We start from the raw sequence: 24,178 nt of genomic DNA, 5'->3' as shown, positions 1-24,178 counted from the left end.
GTAGCCTCACATCTTAGCTTGCTGTGAGGGAATGTTAGTCATTACATATACCTATGATATGGACGTGGACAAGATTCAAGAATTAGTACATGTTATTTGATTGCTGTTAACCACAGAACTTCAGATTGGGCATCAGTTGGTTCCTGTAATAAACCGTATTTTAACCACTTGTGCATTTTGTGTTTTAGTGAGAGGAAACCAGCCACCCGCCTATCATACCACCCTCTCTTCATCCAGCCAGAAACCACAAAACATTGCAAGAGGGCACAGCACAACAAAAGGCACACTGATTTAATCAAAAAGGGGGGGTGGGGGGGAAGAGTATATTGATTTATTCTCAGGTATTGCAATTCCCCCAAATGGAAGTCTTATGACGAAATACTATAACTTTCTATTCTTTCTGAAACATATAACCAATGTATCGTTTTTTTAGCTAAGAAATAGTTGATATTTAGACAAAGATCTACATCAAAAGCCTATCAGGTTTGTTTACTGTCTTTTACGTATTAGCTTGTTAAAAAGAACCCATAATTTCAATTTAGATCAGCATGCAGCCTTTGTACCTAACTACAAGAGTTGAATGATGTATTGTAGACATCCATCTAGTACTGTGTAGAATTTCCTGTGGCACTGAAAGCAATGCTGAATTCTGCTGTGAATGTATTTTGTGATGTTTTTATTTTTTAAATTATTTCCTATCGCCTTATTGCCATTTGCAGCTGATAAGTTTATGGGAGGTTACATTGTTTTTATTTTAGTATTTGTTGATCTTGAAACTGCAAAAATATTTAATATTGGGCCTAGTGGCTTCCTTTGTTTGTGTGAGATTATAGGTTGGGCACATTAGTAGCCTTTTCCAATGGAAATTTAGATAACTTCCTTGAAGCAGAGGAGACTGTCTTAAGACTATGGGAAAATTCCTAAAACTTAGGTTGGACCCACTACAATAGTTCATCACATCAGTGTATTTCATTGCTGACTTTTCCTTTGATTAGCACACACTCTCTTGATAGTTGTTTCATTGTGGGAACACTATTTTGATAATTTTTCATTTGTGATCCTTCAACTTTTCCTAGCATACCTCATGACGAAATATTTTATGGGTGAACAGCTGGACGTCAGTGTCCAATGGGCCGTCGTGCCCTGGACACTGACTTCTGGTCATTCACTGAGAAGTTATTTAATCAACTTTTCAGCTAGTGTTTGCATTTTGGAAATCTTTGCCAGGACTGAGTATGGTGTGGATTTGCTGGCAATTGCTTGCAATCTTATTACGAGGACACTTATTGCAGGTGTGCTCAGTAGCACTCTTAACATGAATTGGGTATTTCACAATGATTCTTCCCTGTAATTGCATTGTGTTAGGGATGTCAAAATTAAATGGCATAGCTCTGTAAACAACTGGGAGTCAAGGTGTAACCTGTATCAGCATTAATTTGTTCTCCCAAATACTGTGTGCTTCACACAAGCAAAATACAAATGAAGTTTGTTAGACAGTAAGTCATTGACATGTTCTTTGTGTACAACAGGTCTGTATATGCTTAATAATGTGGATGTAAGAAGAAAGGAGACAGCTTTATCATGACTTCAGAACTGTGTGACAAATGTATTGATCACAGAAGCGTGTAATCTTCTGACTGACAGAAGGTAATACACGAGATTAGGACTTTAATTTGTATTACATATGGTGAAATAAGTGAAAAGCTTTGTAATGTGATACTTCTGCTCAATATTTATATACACAATAGCAAATTCATTACAATAAAGATTAAATGGGAGAGAGAAAAACTATAACACACTGTATAATACATTAACACTGCACACAGTAAAAAAATAATATATTTAATAACATGGTTATAATAATATTTCATACTAAATGTTGAAGCCAAGTGTTACTGTGAAGAGAGCCACAGCTCATGCTCTATTATATCACAGATTAAAATTCAATTCATTAATTAATTCAATTTAAAATTAAATAGTTTAGAAGTAAATGACTACAACAAATTTTGTACATTTTGTCATGCCGGATATTAACACATTGCAAGGTATGCAACATTTCATACCAGTCAAAAGGAAAATGAAATGACAGACTGAGGATCACATGCTAGAAAACTGTCACTTCACCAATATTATAAACACAAAAACTGAACAATGAATTGACTGTTCATAAAAAAAATGTGTAAAATAATGCAGTGCTGAGTTTTTGATGTTTAAATTTGAATATGCTTTACATAACTTTCTCATACTCTTACAAATATATACCAAAACAGCTTTGTCTAAAAGGTGATGACCCGTTTTCTCATGTATCTTATTTAAATAAGGCTACTGCCAATATTTGATGTATAATAAAAAGAAGAAAGAAGAATGAGGAGTTTCATAGAAGATAAATAAACAAACCTGAGGGATGTTCCACATTTATCAGGAAGGTGTCTCCTATCTGAACAATGAAGCTCTGAACAAACAACTCTTGTGAGTAAATAGACTTACAGGCAGTTATTACTACATCAAGGCATATGTTCAGTAGCGATACACTGAATGTCACAGATATGAAAGTTTTCACCTGCTCACTCTAGAAAGCTGCTATCATTTGTGGACTTTACATGTTTTTGTAAGACATGACTACAGGGGAGTTAACTTTTTAAGGATGAAGAGCCTCTGCAGGTACAGGAAGATGACTATGCCAAGTTACCAGAAACTTTGGGAAGATCTGATGAGCAGTTTTGAAAGACAGAGATGCAAATTGGTTTTAGAAAGTCAAATAAATGACAATACATTGCAAAATTCTTCTAGTAGGCTTTATATTTTACTATGGATTTGTGTTACTACTCCAAAGATACTTAATGACTGATTTAAGAAGTAAATGGCCAATATTAGTTATGCCTTCAATTCAATAGACATACATTCTAAAGGTCCAATCCCAAAAAAATTACCATGCCATGACTGACATCTGTATTTTGTAACTAAACATTAAATGAAAATTTTAACTCACATGTGCACACACCCAAAGAGAGAGAGAGAGAGAGAGAGAGAGAGAGGGCGGGGGCGGGGGCGGGGGCGGGGGCGGGGGCGAGAGAGAGAGAGAGAGGGCGGGGGCGGGGGCGGGGGCGGGGGCGGGGGCGAGAGAGAGAGAGAGAGGGCGGGGGCGGGGGCGGGGGCGGGGGCGGGGGCGAGAGAGAGAGAGAGAGGGCGGGGGCGGGGGCGGGGGCGGGGGCGGGGGCGAGAGAGAGAGAGAGAGGGCGGGGGCGGGGGCGGGGGCGGGGGCGGGGGCGAGAGAGAGAGAGAGAGGGCGGGGGCGGGGGCGGGGGCGGGGGCGGGGGCGAGAGAGAGAGAGAGAGGGCGGGGGCGGGGGCGGGGGCGGGGGCGGGGGCGAGAGAGAGAGAGAGAGGGCGGGGGCGGGGGCGGGGGCGGGGGCGGGGGCGAGAGAGAGAGAGAGAGGGCGGGGGCGGGGGCGGGGGCGGGGGCGGGGGCGAGAGAGAGAGAGAGAGGGCGGGGGCGGGGGCGAGAGAGGGGGCGAGAGAGAGAGGGCGGGGGCGGGGGCGGGGGCGGGGGCGGGGGCGGGGGCGGGGGCGGGGGCGAGAGAGAGAGGGGGGGGCGGGGGCGGGGGCGGGGGCGGGGGCGAGAGAGAGAGGGGGGGGCGGGGGCGGGGGGGGGGCGGGGGCGGGGGCGAGAGAGAGGGGGGGGGGGGCGGGGGCGGGGGGGGGGCGGGGGCGAGAGAGAGGGGGGGGGGGGGCGGGGGCGAGGGCGAGGGCGAGGGCGAGGGCGGGGGCGGGGGCGCGAGGGCGCGAGGGCGCGAGGGGGCGAGGGGGCGAGGGGGCGAGGGCGCGAGGGGGCGAGGGCGCGAGGGGGCGAGGGGGCGAGGGGGCGAGGGGGCGAGGGGGCGAGGGGGCGAGGGGGCGAGGGCGCGAGGGGGCGAGGGGGCGAGGGGGCGAGGGGGCGAGGGCGCGAGGGGGCGAGGGGGCGAGGGGGCGAGGGGGCGAGGGGGCGAGGGCGCGAGGGGGCGAGGGCGCGAGGGGGCGAGGGGGCGAGGGCGCGAGGGCGCGAGGGGGCGAGGGCGCGAGGGGGCGAGGGGGCGAGGGGGCGAGGGCGCGAGGGCGCGAGGGCGCGAGGGGGCGAGGGGGCGAGGGCGCGAGGGCGCGAGGGGGCGAGGGGGCGAGGGGGCGAGGGGGCGAGGGCGCGAGGGGGCGAGGGGGCGAGGGGGCGAGGGGGCGAGGGGGCGAGGGGGCGAGGGGGCGAGGGGGCGAGGGGGCGAGGGGGCGAGGGGGCGAGGGGGCGAGGGGGCGAGGGGGCGAGGGGGCGAGGGGGCGAGGGGGCGAGGGGGCGAGGGGGCGAGGGGGCGAGGGGGCGAGGGGGCGAGGGGGCGAGGGGGCGAGGGGGCGAGGGGGCGAGGGGGCGAGGGGGCGAGGGGGCGAGGGGGGCGAGGGGGCGAGGGGGCGAGGGGGCGAGGGGGCGAGGGGGCGAGGGGGCGAGGGGGCGAGGGGGCGAGGGGGCGAGGGGGCGAGGGGGCGAGGGGGCGAGGGGGCGAGGGGGCGAGGGGGCGAGGGGGCGAGGGGGCGAGGGGGCGAGGGGGCGAGGGGGCGAGGGGGCGAGGGGGCGAGGGGGCGAGGGGGCGAGGGGGCGAGGGGGCGAGGGGGCGAGGGGGCGAGGGGGCGAGGGGGCGAGGGGGCGAGGGGGCGAGGGGGCGAGGGGGCGAGGGGGCGAGGGGGCGAGGGGGCGAGGGGGCGAGGGGGCGAGGGGGCGAGGGGGCGAGGGGGCGAGGGGGCGAGGGGGCGAGGGGGCGAGGGGGCGAGGGGGCGAGGGGGCGAGGGGGCGAGGGGGCGAGGGGGCGAGGGGGCGAGGGGGCGAGGGGGCGAGGGGGCGAGGGGGCGAGGGGGCGAGGGGGCGAGGGGGCGAGGGGGCGAGGGGGCGAGGGGGCGAGGGGGCGAGGGGGCGAGGGGGCGAGGGGGCGAGGGGGCGAGGGGGCGAGGGGGCGAGGGGGCGAGGGGGCGAGGGGGCGAGGGGGCGAGGGGGCGAGGGGGCGAGGGGGCGAGGGGGCGAGGGGGCGAGGGGGCGAGGGGGCGAGGGGGCGAGGGGGCGAGGGGGCGAGGGGGCGAGGGGGCGAGGGGGCGAGGGGGCGAGGGGGCGAGGGGGCGAGGGGGCGAGGGGGCGAGGGGGCGAGGGGGCGAGGGGGCGAGGGGGCGAGGGGGCGAGGGGGCGAGGGGGCGAGGGGGCGAGGGGGCGAGGGGGCGAGGGGGCGAGGGCGCGAGGGGGCGAGGGCGCGAGGGCGCGAGGGGGCGAGGGGGCGAGGGGGCGAGGGGGCGAGGGGGCGAGGGGGCGAGGGGGCGAGGGGGCGAGGGGGCGAGGGCGCGAGGGGGCGAGGGGGCGAGGGCGCGAGGGGGCGAGGGGGCGAGGGCGCGAGGGCGCGAGGGGGCGAGGGCGCGAGGGGGCGAGGGCGCGAGGGCGCGAGGGCGCGAGGGCGCGAGGGCGCGAGGGGGCGAGGGGGCGAGGGGGCGAGGGCGCGAGGGCGCGAGGGGGCGAGGGCGCGAGGGCGCGAGGGCGCGAGGGGGCGAGGGCGCGAGGGGGCGAGGGCGCGAGGGGGCGAGGGCGCGAGGGGGCGAGGGCGCGAGGGGGCGAGGGGGCGAGGGGGCGAGGGGGCGAGGGGGCGAGGGGGCGAGGGGGCGAGGGCGCGAGGGGGCGAGGGCGCGAGGGGGCGAGGGCGCGAGGGGGCGAGGGCGCGAGGGGGCGAGGGGGCGAGGGGGCGAGGGGGCGAGGGGGCGAGGGGGCGAGGGGGCGAGGGGGCGAGGGGGCGAGGGGGCGAGGGGGCGAGGGGGCGAGGGGGCGAGGGGGCGAGGGGGCGAGGGGGCGAGGGGGCGAGGGGGCGAGGGGGCGAGGGGGCGAGGGGGCGAGGGGGCGAGGGGGCGAGGGGGCGAGGGGGCGAGGGGGCGAGGGGGCGAGGGGGCGAGGGGGCGAGGGGGCGAGGGGGCGAGGGGGCGAGGGGGCGAGGGGGCGAGGGGGCGAGGGGGCGAGGGGGCGAGGGGGCGAGGGGGCGAGGGGGCGAGGGGGCGAGGGGGCGAGGGCGCGAGGGGGCGAGGGCGCGAGGGGGCGAGGGCGCGAGGGGGCGAGGGGGCGAGGGGGCGAGGGGGCGAGGGGGCGAGGGGGCGAGGGGGCGAGGGCGCGAGGGGGCGAGGGCGCGAGGGGGCGAGGGGGCGAGGGGGCGAGGGGGCGAGGGCGCGAGGGGGCGAGGGCGCGAGGGGGCGAGGGGGCGAGGGGGCGAGGGGGCGAGGGGGCGAGGGGGCGAGGGGGCGAGGGGGCGAGGGGGCGAGGGGGCGAGGGGGCGAGGGGGCGAGGGGGCGAGGGGGCGAGGGGGCGAGGGGGCGAGGGGGCGAGGGGGCGAGGGGGCGAGGGGGCGAGGGGGCGAGGGGGCGAGGGGGCGAGGGGGCGAGGGGGCGAGGGGGCGAGGGGGCGAGGGGGCGAGGGGGCGAGGGGGCGAGGGGGCGAGGGGGCGAGGGGGCGAGGGGGCGAGGGGGCGAGGGGGCGAGGGGGCGAGGGGGCGAGGGGGCGAGGGGGCGAGGGCGCGAGGGGGCGAGGGCGCGAGGGGGCGAGGGGGCGAGGGGGCGAGGGGGCGAGGGGGCGAGGGGGCGAGGGGGCGAGGGGGCGAGGGGGCGAGGGGGCGAGGGGGCGAGGGGGCGAGGGGGCGAGGGGGCGAGGGGGCGAGGGGGCGAGGGGGCGAGGGGGCGAGGGGGCGAGGGGGCGAGGGGGCGAGGGGGCGAGGGGGCGAGGGGGCGAGGGGGCGAGGGGGCGAGGGCGCGAGGGGGCGAGGGCGCGAGGGGGCGAGGGGGCGAGGGGGCGAGGGCGCGAGGGGGCGAGGGGGCGAGGGGGCGAGGGGGCGAGGGGGCGAGGGGGCGAGGGGGCGAGGGGGCGAGGGGGCGAGGGGGCGAGGGGGCGAGGGGGCGAGGGGGCGAGGGGGCGAGGGGGCGAGGGCGAGACAGAGAGGGCGAGGGCGAGGGCGAGACAGAGAGGGCGAGGGCGAGGGCGAGACAGAGAGGGCGAGGGCGAGGGCGAGACAGAGAGGGCGAGGGCGAGGGCGAGACAGAGAGGGCGAGGGCGAGGGCGAGGGCGAGGGCGAGACAGAGAGGGCGAGGCCGAGGGCGAGGGCGAGGGCGAGACAGAGAGGGCGAGGGCGAGGGCGAGGGCGAGACAGAGAGGGCGAGGGCGAGGGCGAGGGCGAGACAGAGAGGGCGAGGGCGAGGGCGAGGGCGAGGGCGAGGGCGAGGGCGAGGGCGAGGGCGAGGGCGAGGGCGAGACAGAGAGGGCGAGGGCGAGGGCGAGGGCGAGGGCGAGGGCGAGGGCGAGGGCGAGGGCGAGGGCGAGGGCGAGGGCGAGGGCGAGGGCGAGGGCGAGGGCGAGGGCGAGGGCGAGGGCGAGGGCGAGGGCGAGACAGAGAGGGCGAGGGCGAGGGCGAGGGCGAGGGCGAGGGCGAGGGCGAGACAGAGAGGGCGAGGGCGAGGGCGAGGGCGAGGGCGAGGGCGAGGGCGAGGGCGAGACAGAGAGGGCGAGGGAGAGGGCGAGGGCGAGGGAGAGGGCGAGGGCGAGGGCGAGACAGAGAGGGCGAGGGCGAGGGCGAGCGCGAGGGCGAGACAGAGAGGGCGAGGGCGAGGGCGAGGGCGAGGGCGAGACAGAGAGGGCGAGGGAGAGGGCGAGGGCGAGACAGAGAGGGCGAGGGAGAGGGCGAGGGCGAGACAGAGAGGGCGAGGGAGAGGGCGAGGGCGAGACAGAGAGGGCGAGGGAGAGACAGAGAGGGCGAGGGAGAGGGCGAGGGCGAGACAGAGAGGGCGAGGGAGAGGGCGAGGGCGAGACAGAGAGGGCGAGGGAGAGGGCGAGGGCGAGACAGAGAGGGCGAGGGAGAGGGCGAGGGCGAGACAGAGAGGGCGAGGGAGAGGGCGAGGGCGAGGGCGAGACAGAGAGGGAGAGGGCGAGGGCGAGACAGAGAGGGAGAGGGCGAGGGCGAGACAGAGAGGGAGAGGGCGAGGGCGAGGGCGAGACAGAGAGGGAGAGGGCGAGGGCGAGGGCGAGACAGAGAGGGAGAGGGCGAGGGCGAGACAGAGAGGGAGAGGGCGAGGGCGAGACAGAGAGGGAGAGGGCGAGGGCGAGACAGAGAGGGAGAGAGGGAGGGCGAGACAGAGAGGGAGAGAGGGAGGGGGAGATAGGGAGAGAGGGAGGGGGAGATAGGGAGAGAGGGAGGGGGAGATAGGGAGAGAGGGGGGGAGATAGGGAGAGAGGGGGGGAGATAGGGAGAGAGGGGGGGAGATAGGGAGAGAGGGGGGGAGATAGGGAGAGAGGGGGGGATGGTGGGGTCCATCTTTGATGAACATTAAGCGGGGTTTTAGCAAGATTAGCACAACTTAATACATCCAGGTGGTACAACAGGGAACTCAGCAGTTACATAAAAATTTGTGAAATTGTGGTTACTCAACAAGCAATCTAGAAACCATAAAACAGATTTTGTAAAATTTACATTATATTTAGAACACACATTTCACTGCTATTTCACATAATTATCAGCTATTACCATATGTAAATGACTACTAATAGTATGTATACTAGTAGCATGAAATTTTTGCATCATTAATTAAGTGCTTTGTTAATTATTACATTTACTTTATCACCACATACTAAGCAACATGATTAAGTACCAAAATCCTTTCCACATGTCTGTTTCCTCAGTTTCACAGAAGCACAAAATTCAGATCGCATGTTAAAAAATAACATAATTTTCATTCTGAAAGATTGTGTGTCTCAGGTGCATACAAATTTTCCATGAACACATTGGTCACTCTGTGAGAAATAGTGTGATACAGCTTTCTTTTACCATTTCACAGAATCAATCAGTATTGTTAGTAAGCCCTTGAAGCAAACATTTGATGATAGATGATTCTTTTCTGCTTTGGAAGGAGACTACCAATTCTAGTTGAAGTGTGTCATTTTTTTTAAATCATTTAGTTGAATGTTCTTTATTTTCCAGTGTTCGGCAAACTTATCAATCATAATGCTGTTACAAGATCATTTGCTCATTCTTACAAAGTGAACACTTTATATTTGCAATTATGTACAAATTTTAACTCACTTTGAAGCCAACCATGTCAGAACTAAAGACTGGTGAATTGTGAAAAATCCTGCCTACAATAGTGGAAACAGCATTGCTGCCAAAAGTGAAACAATATAATTTTCATTTCAGTTTTGACATGTATTTATTCTCTGTATCAGCACCATAGAAGTGGCAGAAAAATCAGATGAAAAGTCAGAGCTATGAAAGTGCAGAACGAATACAAGTACAGAAATGAGAGAAAATCGACAGTAAGAAAGAAAAATGGAAAAAAGTGAAAACAAAATCACTACAGACTAGAAAAGAAGAAGAAGAAAATCGCTTGGAAACAAGAAAAATGTGGCAGGAACTAGAGGATGGAGAACATGCTGAATATTCCTGCCTACAAGTTCTATGGAACTGCTGTTGTAAGGAAGAATCTCCATGCTGAAGCATGCATCAAAGATTGCCGAGTGTTCTCTATATTTGGATTATTTGTGTTAACAGTACAAACACACTGCATCAAGTCAGTCTGAATGGCATCACTGCATTCATTATGGCGCTAAAAACTCAGTAGGGAGGGGGACTTTCAATTAGGTAGTAGGTTTTGCTAGTGATCTTGTTAAAGCAAGCTGTAATACAAGGATGCAAAGGATGAATTTTGCAATGGAATGAGGGGGTAAAAGACTGGACAGCTCGATAGGCACCCTAATTTTTGTAAGAACACCCAAAAAGATTTTGCAAAACCAACATCACCTTTGTTAGAGAGAATCTCTGGTCACCCTGTCACACTTTTGTATATATTGTTCTGATCACTTACAATCTTAGCAATATGCCTCAGAATTCATTACATGTCTGTTGGCATGCCTACTTTTATAAGTACTCAGAACACTGATACATTATTCTAGAACTGGTCATGTAAGCACATTGTATGCAACTCTCCTGCACTTTTCAGAATCTGCCCATAGGATTGCCCTGAGAATCCAAAAAACACTTCCTTGTACTTGCTGCCCCTGCCACTGTTTTCATTAGGTTTTCCCATTTCACATCACTTTATTGCTCTTCTCTTATTACTTATAAATTTCTTGCCAAATCTGTGAAAATCAACTCCAAGCCATTCAACATATTATTTGTAGCAAGTCTCGGAATATATACATATCTAATAACAAAGATGATGAGACTTACCAAACAAAAGCGCTGGCAGGTCGATAGACACACAAACATACACACAAAATTCTAGCTTTCGCAACCAACGGCTGCTTCATCAGGAAAAAGGGAAGAAGAGGGAAAGACGAAAAGATGTGGGTTTTAAGGGAGAGGGTAAGGAGTCATTCTAATCCCGGGAGCGGAAAGACTTACCTTAGGGGGGAAGAAAAGGACAGGTATACACTCGCATACACACACATATCCATCCCCACATACACAGACACAAGCAGACATTTGTAAAGGCAAAGAGTTTGGGCAGAGATGTCAGTCGAGGCGGAAGTAAAGAGGCAAAGACGATGTTGAAAGACAGGTGAGGTATGAGCGGCGGCAACTTGAAATTAGCGGAGGTTGAGGCCTGGCGGATAACGAGAAGAGAGGATATACTGAAGAGCAAGTTCCCATCTCCAGAGTTCTGACAGGTTGGTGTTAGTGGGAAGTATCCAGATAACCCGGACAGTGTAACACTGTGCCAAGGTGTGCTGGCCGTGCACCAAGGCATGTTTAGCCACAGGGTGATCCTCATTACCAACAAACGCTGTCTGCCTGTGTCCATTCATGCGAATGGACAGTTTGTTGCTGGTCATTCCCACATAGAAAGCTTCACAGTGTAGGCAGGTCAGTTGGTAAATCACGTGGGTGCTTTCACACGTGGCTCTGCCTTTGATCGTGTACACCTTCCGGGTTACAGGACTGGAGTAGGAGGTGGTGGGAGGGTGCATGGGACAGGTTTTACACCGGGGGCAGTTACAAGGGTAGGAGCCAGAGGGTAGGGAAGGTGGTTTGGGATTTCATAGGGATGAACTAGAAGGTTACGAAGGTTAGGTGGATGGCGGAAAGACACTCTTGGTGGAGTGGGGAGGATTTAATGAAGGATGGATCTTATTTCAGGGCAGGATTTGAGGAAGTCGTATCCCTGCTGGAGAGCCACATTCAGAGTCTGATCCAGTCCCGGAAAGTATCCTGTCACAAGTGGGGTAATTTTGGGGTTCTTCTGTTGGAGGTTCTGGGTTTGAAGGGATGAGGAAGTGGCTCTGGTTATTTGCTTCTATACCAGGTAGGGAGGGTAGGTGCGTGATGCGAAAGCTGTTTTCAGGTTCTTGGTGTAATGGTTCAGCGATTCCGGACTGGAGCAGATTCGTTTGCCACGAAGACCTAAGCTGTAGGGAAGGGACCGTTTGATGTGGAATGGGTGGCAGCTGTCATAATGGAGGTACTGTTGCTTGTTGGTGGGTTTGATGTGGACAGCCGTGTGAAACTGGCCATTGGACAGATGGAGGTCAACGTCAAGGAAAGTGGCATGGGATTTAGAGTAGGACCAGGTGAATCTGATGGAACCAAAGGAGTTGAGGTTGGAGAGGAAATTCTGGAGTTCTTCTTCACTGTGAGTCCAGATCATGAAGATGTCATCAATAAATCTATACCAAACTATGGGTTTGTAGGCTTGGGTAACCAAGAAGGCTTCCTCTAAGCGACCCATGAATAGGTTGGCATACGAGGGGGCCATCCTGGTACCCATGGCTGTTCTCTTTAATTGTTTTTATGTCTGGCCTTCAAAAGTGAAGAAGTTGTGGGTCAGGATGAAGCTGGCTAAGGTAATGAGGAAAGAGGTTTTAGGTAGGGTGGCAGGTGATCGGCGTGAAAGGAAGTGCTCCATCACAGCAAGGCCCTGGACGTGCGGAATATTTGTGTATAAGGAAGTGGCATCAATGGTTACAAGGATGGTTTCCGAGGGTAACAGACTGGGTAAGGATTCTAGGTGTTGGAGAAAGTGGTTGGTGTCTTTGATGAAGGATGGGAGACTGCATGTAATGGGTTGAAGGTGTTGATCTACGTAGGCAGAGATACGTATGTGTAAAATTATTTGTAAAGATAAGAAATAAAATATATCGAAGAAAGATTTGGTGCATTAGAATGATACTCTAAATCATACACAGTAATTGGAACACTGAAGCAACAACGTGGCTGACATTGCTCTGTAAAAACAAAATTTTAAAGCATGTACAATGAACTGTACCACTTTGAACACTCATATGTCAGTTACGTAGAAAGAACATTTAAGTAGAAGTCACAATTTTATTGGAACTGCTCTGATTTATGGTTCCAATTTACAGTATTTTTGCTTTTTTTCTCATATTGGGAAAAGAGTGAGATCAAGAATAACGATGTTGACAGCATTTTTAAGGGAGACATTACTTCTAGTGCCATGCTCATTCTCTTTCTCAATATTTGGAGGATTCTCTATTGAAAAAATTCTGAAACTGAAATATTGTTCAGAAAAATAACCTATAATACTGAATAAAATTCTTTGATTCTAAGTTAAACATTGAACTTCAAATTTTTAATCAACAGCTCATTCTGTTCATGATTTCAAGTATCATTCAAAAGCGTGTCAAAAGTTACTTTAACCTATTTCATTTCTTACCTTTAGACAAATTGTTTCACAAAACGTTTTATTTTTCCTCCACATTTTGTTCAGAAAGCATAAAAATATAATACATTTTCACTCTGGAGCAGAGAGTGAATGGATTTAAAAATGCCTGGTAGATTAAAACTCTGATGGATCGGGAGTCTAAACAGGGATCCTTGAATACATGGGCACGTGCTCTACCAACTAAGTTACCCAAGCATGACTCACAAACATCCCTCAATGCTTTACTTCTGGCAGTATCTAGCCTCCTATCTGCCAAACTTTCATACTTTTTTCAGGAAAGTCCTGCATGGTGTGGAAGGTAGGAAATGCGGGTACTGGCAGAAGTGAAGCTGTGAGAACTGGTCATGAGTTATGCATTGATAGCTCAGTCAGTAGAGCAATTGAAAATGAAAGGCAAAGGTCCAAGGTTTGAGTCTCTGTCTGGCACACAGTGTTAGTATGCCAGGAAGCTTCAATTAAATATTTTTATTTTTACAAAACTAGACCTCACACTGGTCAATTTGGTACCCCTTTTTCTCATTTCCCACTCTTCATTTGGCTACAAAAATTTTGCTTCAACTCACTAAGATCCTTAATTCCGTATACCCTGATTACTTTCAAGTAATATTTCAGAATTAAAAACTTGTGCATGTTGTTGAGTAACACACATATGTGAAAATTGTCTGTTTGCTAAATAAAATTACTATCACAAGACAGGGCACACAGCAGACACCAGCAATTTGAAGCATACAGGCAATGAAACAAGGTACTCAGGCATACAAAAGTGATTAAGGATAAAAAATTCAAATTAGTTTCACAATGAACTTAAAGAAACAGACAAATTTTCACATACAAGGAATGACAAAGTGCCATCAAAATTCAAATTTGTATAGGCTTGTCGATTTAAATAATTAATCTACAGGTGTACGACAAATGAAGATCACTGAAATTAACAAAATTTCAGTGTTCATTATTGAGTTACAGCAACCAGCAGATTCCAGTAAAAGGTCAATTTACAACTGATGTGGCATAAAAGAAATTTAACGAACAATCATAGTTCATAGTTTTCAATTCTCAGAAAGTAATACATTTGCCTTTTTTTTTTTGCTAAAATTTTGTAAAGCCCACAACATTTCGTTTGTGTTTAAAAGAAAAAGTCAAACAGGAGCTTGACTGTCTCAAACACAATGGTATCGCAGAATCTATAACCAACCAGTGAACCAGTGGGCTATAACAATCATGGTAGTAGAGGAACGATGTGGCACATTATGGACCTGTGGCAACTTCAAAGTCCTTGCACAGTCAATCAATGATTTTTATCCAATTTGGAGGCAGAAGAAATAATTTCAAAATTAGCCAATGAAGTTTACTTTGCAAAACTTCATCTCATGGAGGCTTCGAAATTTCACTGAACGAAGAAACACAAAGATTCATACATATCAATATTCCACTTGGTGTATATCAATACAAAAGGTTATCATTTGGAACTGCCAGCACACCAAGTTTGTTCAAGCAATATTTAGAACAAGTACTTCAGAATGTCCGAATGCCACAAACAATCTTGACAAAATCACCTGTCTTAGGAAAAACTTTGGCTGAACTGTTATGTAATTTGGACTCTGTCTTCAAACTTCTGCAAGCAGTAAATTTAATATGTAATAAAGAAAAGTGCATTTTCTTCCACAGCAAAATACAATACTTAGGTCACATCAAGTCTGCACACAGCAATAGACCAATGCCACAGCATACTGAAGTAATTAAAAGCCTTGCACCTTCCAAAGCCATCAAGTGAGTATGTAGCATATTAGGACATGTAATTTAGTATGGGAGGTCCATCTCACATGCTGCTTCAATAGGTGAACCACCTTACAAATTATTACCCAAAGGAACAAAGCAGAAATGGAACAATGAATGCCAGTTTGTATTTAATAAATTGAAGCGAAGTTTGCCTGATGCTACTACATATGTTAGGACATATTATCCACTTAAAATGACAGCATTTGCAGCCGAAGCTTTCGAATATACATAGGCACCATTTTGTTGCTTCAACAACATGGATTCGGATGACCAAAAGCATTCGCATCAAAAACACTAGCTGTAGCTCACAAACTGTGGTTAGATTGAGGATGAGGTTCTTGTGATTATTTTTGCTGTGAAAAATTTCATAAATACTTGTATGGTCAAAAATTCATTGTCCTGAAGCCTTCAGTGGTTGTCTCAAGACCAAACAATACTTTTCCTTCAGCAACTGCAGCACCGTACACTGCTTTTGTCGAAGTATGAATACAAAATTATTTTCATGTCCAGTACACAATACATGATTGCAGATTTGCTTTCCCATCTGAAAATAGGGCAAGACAAAAACTGATTCATCAGCAGGTGCATATTTTTCCTTAATATTTCATTAGTCAAAGTATGTGTAAAATTCCTGGATTTCCAGTTTAACCATGATACTTGTGCCAAAGGTCCAGTTCTATCTAACATTTAACAGTACAATCAGATGTAGAAGGCTACGGACAGGAAATTGATTAATCAACATGAAATTAAATCTTGAAGGTAACAGGGAACATGCACTCACAGTGTACAAAGGTCTTCTGGTACATTCATAATCAGTGGTAATTTCTGAGGTACTAAATCCAACACGTTGCAAATCTTACATCAATCCCACTGGGTCATAATATGTACTAAATGCATTGCCAGAGAGCATTGCTACTGGAAAAATATAGGCATAGACACTTATTTTAAAAAATACTAGTCAGCTCTTAGTTGATAATATTGTCCCTGCTCAGAGGCATTTGAACCCTAGTCATTTCTGCATGCTTATTTTGCAGTACCATTTTTAGAAAGCTACTGACTGTCATCACTGCATTTTCAAAATATCCCTTTGTGATTAAAATATTACTGATCGTGTCAATGAAAACATTCAGGCTTTGCTGAGGATCTTCTCCACTGATAGATTGCAGAAAGCATTTGTCATAGCCAACACTCAATTTTGATTTCACAAATTCAAAACTTTTGTGAAAGGAATTGCATTTTACACTACAAAATCACACCATTTCATCCTAGACTTGCAGAACAATTTGTACAAACTTTCAACTTGCACATGACAATGCTTATTAGCAGTACAACAAATACAATGCTTTATTGATTTTTCTCTCTCACTACAGAGTCACGCAGCATCTTAGTCACTCAGATCTCCATCTGAGAAATTACATAGGAGGCCGCATCACACTTTAATGTCAATTTTAAGGTTACTTTAGCATCCACAGCCTGAACTTTGCCAACAGGAAAGGCAGAATTTTTTAAAATAAGCTGGTACTCTTTACTATGTATAAGCATGGTAAGAAATCTTGGGTACACGGTACACTCATACAGCAACTTGGTAATGCAATGTTTAGAATAAAATGTCACCAAGGTGTCATAACATTCCATAGGAATCAAATCAAGCCACAACACACCCATTCACATATAGGTACTACTCTAGGCGGTTACTTTTTCCAGTCTCGGAGGACTTCAATGCAGCCAGCTATCTGGATGATATGTAGATACAGCCAGCACCCACGTTCATCTCCAGCAGCAGGGCTCAGGTGCAGCCAACCAGTGATGCCCAGATGAATGCAGGTGCCCAGAGAGTGATACACAGATAAATGCCAGGTGTTCCAGCTGACGCCACAGATGAACTGAGCCTACAGAGATAGACAGGTGCAACACTTAGCCAATCGCCCCCTCACTGGTGTTTCGTGTGGATTTTCCTTGGAGCCACAGGCAAATCCCAGGGGGAGCAACATGTGTGCACCCAACATATTCATACAATGCAAAGCCAGGAAACATGAAACCTATAAAGCCAGTTTTCTCAACTTCTCCCACGCTTCCCTTCCACACGAGGGATGCTGTGTATTCAGTCACTGGTACGCAGCAGCATGCACTAAGAGGTGTCACCATCCAAGCACTCCAGCTGTGATGTCACACAGTTGCAACATATTTATGTCTGGATGTGACTCAAAATATGGGATTGATTTTTGCTTCTGCTGTATGGACGTGGAAGCATCCAATTTATCCACTGCTAGTGATAATAGCCGCCGCAATGGACGCTGATATCTGGAACTCCTTTCCTCTTTGCAAATACAAGTGTGTTCTGCCAGTCATGGGATGGATAGAAATGTGTGGCCTTTATCCCCAGCTGTCCACCCCCGGTAACTGAGTGGTCAGCATGACAGAATGTCAATCCTAAGAACCCGGGTTCGATTCCCGAGTGGGTCGGAGGTTTTCTCCGTTCAGGGACTGGGTGTTGTGTTGTCCTAATCATCATCATTTCATCCCCACCGATGCCCAAGTCACCGAAGTGGCATCAAATCGAAAGATTTGCACCTGGCGAATGGTCTACCTGACGGAAGGCCCTAGTCACATGACATTTATTTATCCCCAGCTCATATCCAGCACAGTTCCACTCAAGTTCACGTCTGGGCAGTCTGCCAATTGCAGCTCACATATGGGTGCCTACAGTTCCAATCTACATCAGTTGATGCTACCTTCATTTGCCACCAAGTAGCAATCCATTACTTACGAGTATGCCTTGAACTGTGCAACAAGAAATGTTTAGTGAAATTATTAGTCAGTGTCAGAATAGAATAACTGTTAAATACAGGAGTCCTGATAAACAATTTCAGATTAGATATCTTTAGTACATTTGGATTGTCAGTGTATTAGACTTTGAATATTGAGCCAAACATCTGTCAATGCTCAAAGGCGACTATTTCTTTTGTACATAAACTTAATAAATTTTGATCATTCTGTGTTGGACACCTTGTGCGTTTTTTAGGAACCTGTGCTTACATAATGCTATGAAGTGTGTGAGCAAGTCACCTTTCACAGCAACTAAATATCTGTAGCCATGAGTTTGCTTCCTGCTACTTTTGATGCTGGGCACCACAAGATTGTGATGAATACACCACTCTGTCATAAGCAACGTGGTATTCTTAAGGGTTTTCTTTTTTTTAACTCCTTGTTTTGTGAATTAACTTTGTAATTTCACATTCTAAAAATGTGGTCAGGCTATGTGGGTTTAAAACTACTCAAACATAAAAGGAAGACCACTACCTTGAATTTAAACACTGGAATAATGACAACGGTTTCTAAATTAATGTGCTTAAAGAAACAAAGGGAAACAGATAAATACTATTGATATGTCATTTCTGCTCTTCTCTCTCTCTCTCTCTCTCTCTCTCTCTCTCTCTCTCTCTCTCTCTCTCTCTACATAAATTGAAGTCCCCTGCTTGCTTCCATCTGTATGTTCTGAATAAGCTCAGAAACTACTGTGGGGATTTTGATCTGGTTTCCACTAGACAGACCGATTCATGAGGAAGGTTTGTGTATATAATTTATAAATGTTTCATGGAAACTGGCTGAGCTGCAATGAATTAAAATCTGCTACAGTTTTAAAGACAACACCACTGCCATTTAGTAGTACAGCTGCTGCAACTCCAGAAAGCAGCAAAGCTTGAGCATAATCCAAGTTAGGCCTGGTAGTCTAATTGTAAAGTGCATGCCTGGAAACTGGAAGGTTGGAGGGTCAAATACTTGTCAGACCGCAGATTTTTCACTTTGTCTTTTAACATAGTATTCCCGTCTCAACATCGTGGAAGTCCCCAGAAACAAAATGTGATCTGGATTCCACATTAAAGTGTAGGATGCATGTTCCAGGATGAATATTAATATTTGTTGTACAGTAACCCATCTGGGTGGCTGTCGTGGGGTGAAGTTACCTTTTCCTTGGCAAGTATCCAGAGCTATCCCAAAGAGCAACAAATGAAAAGCAATTTGTCATCATACCAGTGATTGATGGCGTTGACTGAAAATTTGTTTTGTCTGGGGGAGGGGGGTGGGGGGGGGGGGTGTACACATTTCTCAGTTGATATACTAACAATTTCGTTAGTGATTGTAAGTCAAAACCTTTTTTTACATTCAATGTTGCCAAGAACCACTAAGAAAGTAACATTTATGCTTTCAAACAAGGGGACACTACTACAGAATGATACTCCATTCTTCCACTGAGTTACTGTATTTATAAAATTAAATTCATCATCTCTATCTGTTCTATTGAGCCTATCTGGAAAGTTTCCTGCACTGATGAGCAACCACCGAGACTGTCAGATGAGTATTTTGTACGTAACCTCCATCATGGTTAAATTAAATTTTCTTCCGATTCTAATGAGTAATTTTGGCACCTGCCTTTTTGACAACTAATTTTATGTGATTGTTCTACATTAAGTCACTCCAGGCACAAACATCTAACCACTGACAGTCATGACTTCAGCAACTGGTTACCAGTCATGAAATCAAATGATGATGGGTCTTTCAACCTATTTTTTTTATATATATATATATATATATATATATATATATATATATATATATATATATATATATATATATATATATATATATATATATATATATATTTTTTTTTTTTTTTATTTTTTTTTTTGGGTCAATTGCCAGACTCTGCTACAAATGCCAATCTTGTATAGGTCGTCTTAATGCATTATTTTTTTATTATCTGGTCAATCTCCAGAAAGCTTTCTCCACATCATCTTTTTGATGATCCATATTAGATGTTTACCTTTTCCTTTCTCCTTAACTTGGAAATGGCTCATCAACACACAAGATAACTAATGAGTGTCCAAGAGAAAATGCACCTCTCAGTTTTCTATGCTAAGTGACCCTGATACTTGCTGTCTTTCTATGGGATGCTCAAGCGATATTAAGTCATAAGATTATAATGCAATGGTTACCAATAAGCATAAAATCCTTCTCTGCTTAAAAACTTCACAGCATATTACAAACAGAAATCATTCTCAGAAGTGACACAATAATCAGTATTGCAGTATTAAATCCCCAAAATTTTTTCTAAATCTCGGACATTCTGTCCATTGTACATTTCTAGAAAGTCTCTATGAGAACAGATCTTTTTGGTGTTTATTTCTACTGTCAAATCTTTGTTAAGCACACTATGCAGCGTAATGACAAGAATCTTTCAAAGAATTTCAATGATAATTTAAAATTAAATCTACATATTTTCGAGAAATAAAAAAGGAAATCTTAATTTTTAAGAAAATGAATTAGGCAAATTTTGTAACCTATTATTTAACTCACATTTTCTCATTTGTTTTCATCTATTTTACTTTATAATTTTGTTCCTTTATCTAACTATGAGGTCTGTAAAGTATGTTTTTTGTTTGTTACATGAATGTAACTTGTATGTTTGTCCATAGTTTAACATGTTATTAATCTCACTTAACATTATGACTGAAAATAATATCCTATACTGATACATTTGCTGGTTAATGAGTTCCTACATCTATACAGGATGATTAAAAAAGGAGGACACAATTTCAGTTGGTGCAATTTTCTGAACTCTATGTTGTATTTTAATTCAGTAAGTTACATTTGATTGTACCTACATGGAAGTTAACACATGTTCAATACACTATCGTCCAGCTACACCAGATAACATCCAGACTGTAATTGGATTCATCGATGATGACTGTCTTGTCACAGAGTTCACCATAGCAGTGATGCATTTTCTTAAATCATTCAAATCTGCTGTGGGAATAGGGATACATGAACTGCATCTTTCATAAACTCCCACAAGAAAATAACCACAGGGTGTGAGATCAGTAGCCTCAGTGGTCAGAAGTGAAATGCTTAGTCTTCATTTCCCTGTGATCTATCCATAACTGAGGTTGAGATTCAGTCAGGAAACATCAAATATTCCGATGCCAAAGGGGTGGAGCTCCATCTTGCTGGAATGTGTAATCTCCTGAATCTTTGTTCATTTGAGAAACAAGCCATTTTTGTAGTATTCTGAGATATGTTACTCCGATAAAATTATTGTCAAAAAGGAAGGTCCATAAACATTTGTCATTGATATGGCTCAAAACACATTAACTTTAGGGCTGTCCCACTCATATTCCAGTGTTACAGGGGGATTTTGTGGGTTCCATGTGCAAACACTGTGCCTGTTGATTTTCCCATTTGGGTGAAACAGTTTCATCACAAAAAATTACACAAGGCAGAAAGAAGTTCATTTTTTTCCATGTTTCAGAACATACTGTCACAAAATTCTACATGCTTTACCTTATCATTTGCACAAAGAGCCTGTGACAGTTGTAGATGGTATGGTTTATACACTAACTGGCACCTCAATGCATCCCAGACAGTTGTCTGCAGTAGTCCAAGTTCCCCACTTGCTCTATGGGTTGATTTCGGGCAGTATTCAGAACTCACTTTAATACATCCCATGTGCTCCTCCAATACAATCATTCAGCCTGTACAGCCTGTACACATAGAACCAGTTTCATCTAACTGTTTATTCCAATGATTAATGCTCTTGATCACTGGAAGTTCAATGTCAAACTTATGCTGAAATGCATGGTGCACTGCATTCACAGACACACTTTTACTGAACTCATGAATGCAAAGATCTTGTGCTGAAAACCATCTCACATCTGACACAGCATACACTACAGGCAGCACATATCTGGAGCACTCTTGCAGTAGTGTCAAACTTTACAACATCCTCTTTCAAATATACTTGACGGAATTCAAGTACAATATATAGCACAGGAAATAGAGCCACCTGAAATTGTGTCCATCTTTCTAAATTGCCCTATAATTTTTCACTTTTACTCATCTATACTAAATGATTATTTTTGTTCTTGTTCAACAAAGAATAAGCCAACATTGTACTTTTTTCCCTTTCTTAACAACAGGTCTTCAAACTATTGTTTAGTTTGTATTTATTTAATAAATTTTCACATATTATTTCCCCCCCCCCTTTCTGAGTTCTTTTTCACTGCATGAATACATTTAAAATGGTATCTTGAAATATGAAATTGTCGAACTCAAGTAATTAAGTATTTCTGCTGAATATCCATATGGAACTGACAATTATTATAAAGTTTTTCGACAACAGATAAAGCTCCAGCTGGCACAACAACAATCTGTCTGAGGTGCCCATAGTTTCATCAGTTATGAACTGTTATTAACCCAAATTTAATGGCACAGCTGGAACGGAGTAACCTCCTGGATACCAACCAGCATGGATTCTGATAACATGATAATGTGAAACCGAACTTTTACTTTTCTCTCAGAACACCCTGAAAGTCATGAATCAAGGTAATCAGATAGATGCACTTTTAAGAACTTTACTTATGTCTTGGACACACTTATTTTTCATCAGCCTTATGCATTTCGAATTTTCGTCATTTTCAAAAGTATCTAATGTCTTTATATGACTGGCTTAACCTTTGAAAATGATGGAAAGTTGAAATGCATAAGGCTGATGAAAAATAAAAGTGTGGTAAAGACATATGTGAAGTTATTAAAAGTTTATCCAGATGGCTGCATCATCTCTCAGCATTTCCATGCAAATTGCAGCTGAATTAGGTAGATGCAGCATTTCTTGACTTGCAAAAAGTATTTGTCTCAGTACTGTATCTACACTTATTTTTGAAAATATGATTATATGTAGTATCATGTGAAATTTGTGACTAGTTTAAGGATTTCTTGATAGGGGGGATGTAGCATATTATCATGGATGTAGAAGAACTTCTGGTGTGCCCCAGCAAAGTGTGTTGGGATCCTTGCTGTTCATGTTGTATATTAGTGACCTTTCAGACAACCTCAAACTTTGTAGATGATGGCAGTGATCTGTAGCAAAGTAATGTCTGAAAATAACTGCACAAATATTCAGCCAAATAGTGAATGGATTTCAAGGTGCTACAAGGATTGACAACTAAGTTAAATGTTCAGAAATGTAAAACTTTGCCCTTCACAAAAAAGTAATATCCTATGGCTACAGTACCAAATAATCACAGTCACAACTGATCAACTTGTACAAATATCTGGATACAACAATTTCTGGGGATATGAAATGAAATGATCACATAGGCTCACTTGCAGGTAAAGCACGTGGCAGTCTTCTCTTAGTTGGCAGAATACTAGGGAAACACACTCAGTATGCTAAGGAGATTGCTTATAGGACATTCACAAAACTCATCCTAGAATATTGCTCAAGTCTGTGGGACCTGTCCGAAGAGGACTAGTGTGGGATATTGAGCATACACAAAGCAGAGCAGTACAACTGATCACAGGTTTGTCTGATCTGTGGTAGAGTGTCAAGCAGATTGTGAAAAAACTGAACTCCTAAATGTCTTAAAATAGATGCAAACCATTTTGGGGAAGCCCATATAAAAAGTTTTAAGAACCAACTTTCAGTGATGAATCTAAATATATCACTGCCCCCTACACATCACCCCTAAAGGGATCATGAAGACAAGACTAGATTAATTACAGCATGCACAGAGGTGTTTAAGCAATAATCCTTCACACACTCCATACATGAATGAAATGGGAAAAGCCTTAACTGGCAGAACTGGGAATACTGCCTGCCATGTACTTCAAGTCATATGAGGAGTACAGACGTAGATATCGAAGGTGACTTTATTTACATGTCTGGCAATTCTGCGTATTACATTGTTAGTTTTGTAACTTTTGAGACTAACAGGCTATGGTATCAAATGGAAAACAGCCTAAAATATATCATATGTGAAAGAAAGAACTAGGTGATTGGCAGGATATGAAAAACTGGATTTCGTAAGGGGTGAAGTAGTAATTTATCTTCCATTTAACTGTGAACTTTATTTCCTTTACCTCTCAGATCAGTTTCAATTCCCCTAAATAATAGAAGTTACAGGGTTACAAAAATTTGCATAAATTAATAATGAAACATTTTAAGTAACATACTCACAGTTATGATTTGTCTACGATTTGGTACACCATATTAAATATAAAAGCTGATTAAATGTGTACAAATTTTACAGCTTAGTACAGAAGAATGCAAGATTACGGTAAATCTCAATCACAAAAGCAAAGGAATGACAACATTTTTACAAGTCAGCACACAAATCATGCTACTAAAACAGCCCCTGTTAAGGGTATATGCACAACTGTCTCCTGCATGAACTCAAGCAACCCTGCTGTCTGCACAATTCACACCACAGACACAGACTCCCACTCACCTTCGTGTACCACCCTTACTCTTCTACCCTCCACGGTATTTTCTTCAGAAGACAGCGATGATAAAACACGGAAAAACACTAAATAATAATGTCTGATGTATGTACACATTCTTTAACTATTATTCACATATCTTATGCATCAAAATAAAGACAACTAGAAATATAAATGTACACTTTTAAATTTCCAAGTGTAAATAATTTACTTTTATACTTTATAGACTTACACCGCATGACTAGTAACACAATTTCGATGTAAATGTATCATCAAAGTGTCACATTCGGGTTTTTTGTTACTTATTGAAAATAACTACTTTTGAGTCTTTTCTGTTCGATTTAAATGTGCAGATGAAAGGTGGCACTACAAATTTTAGTGTCGTGTATTTCTACGATACACTTTGCAAAAATAACAATGAATGTTTTCCA

The 24,178-nt window shown here is 47.4% G+C and overlaps 1 protein-coding gene across 4 annotated transcripts in view; it reads right to left on the bottom strand.

Moving 5' to 3' along the window:
• The window catches only part of LOC124612651 (SPARC-related modular calcium-binding protein 2), a 776,165-nt gene that overhangs the window by 58,774 nt on the left and 693,213 nt on the right, over positions 1-24,178 (bottom strand). Inside the window, exon 7 of one of the 4 annotated variants that reach the window (XM_047140958.1) lies at positions 23,756-23,833. The exons of 2 other annotated variants lie outside the window; for them this stretch is intronic. In XM_047140958.1, coding sequence (XP_046996914.1) covers positions 23,756-23,833 — 78 coding nt within the window. The remainder of the gene's footprint in view (positions 1-23,755; positions 23,834-24,178) is intronic. One more of the 4 variants, XM_047140959.1, reaches the window with a different exon arrangement.

This window comes from Schistocerca americana, chromosome 4, assembly GCF_021461395.2.
Source record: "Schistocerca americana isolate TAMUIC-IGC-003095 chromosome 4, iqSchAmer2.1, whole genome shotgun sequence".
NCBI lineage: Eukaryota > Metazoa > Arthropoda > Insecta > Orthoptera > Acrididae > Schistocerca > Schistocerca americana.
This window is presented reverse-complemented; position numbering and strand designations above follow the sequence as displayed.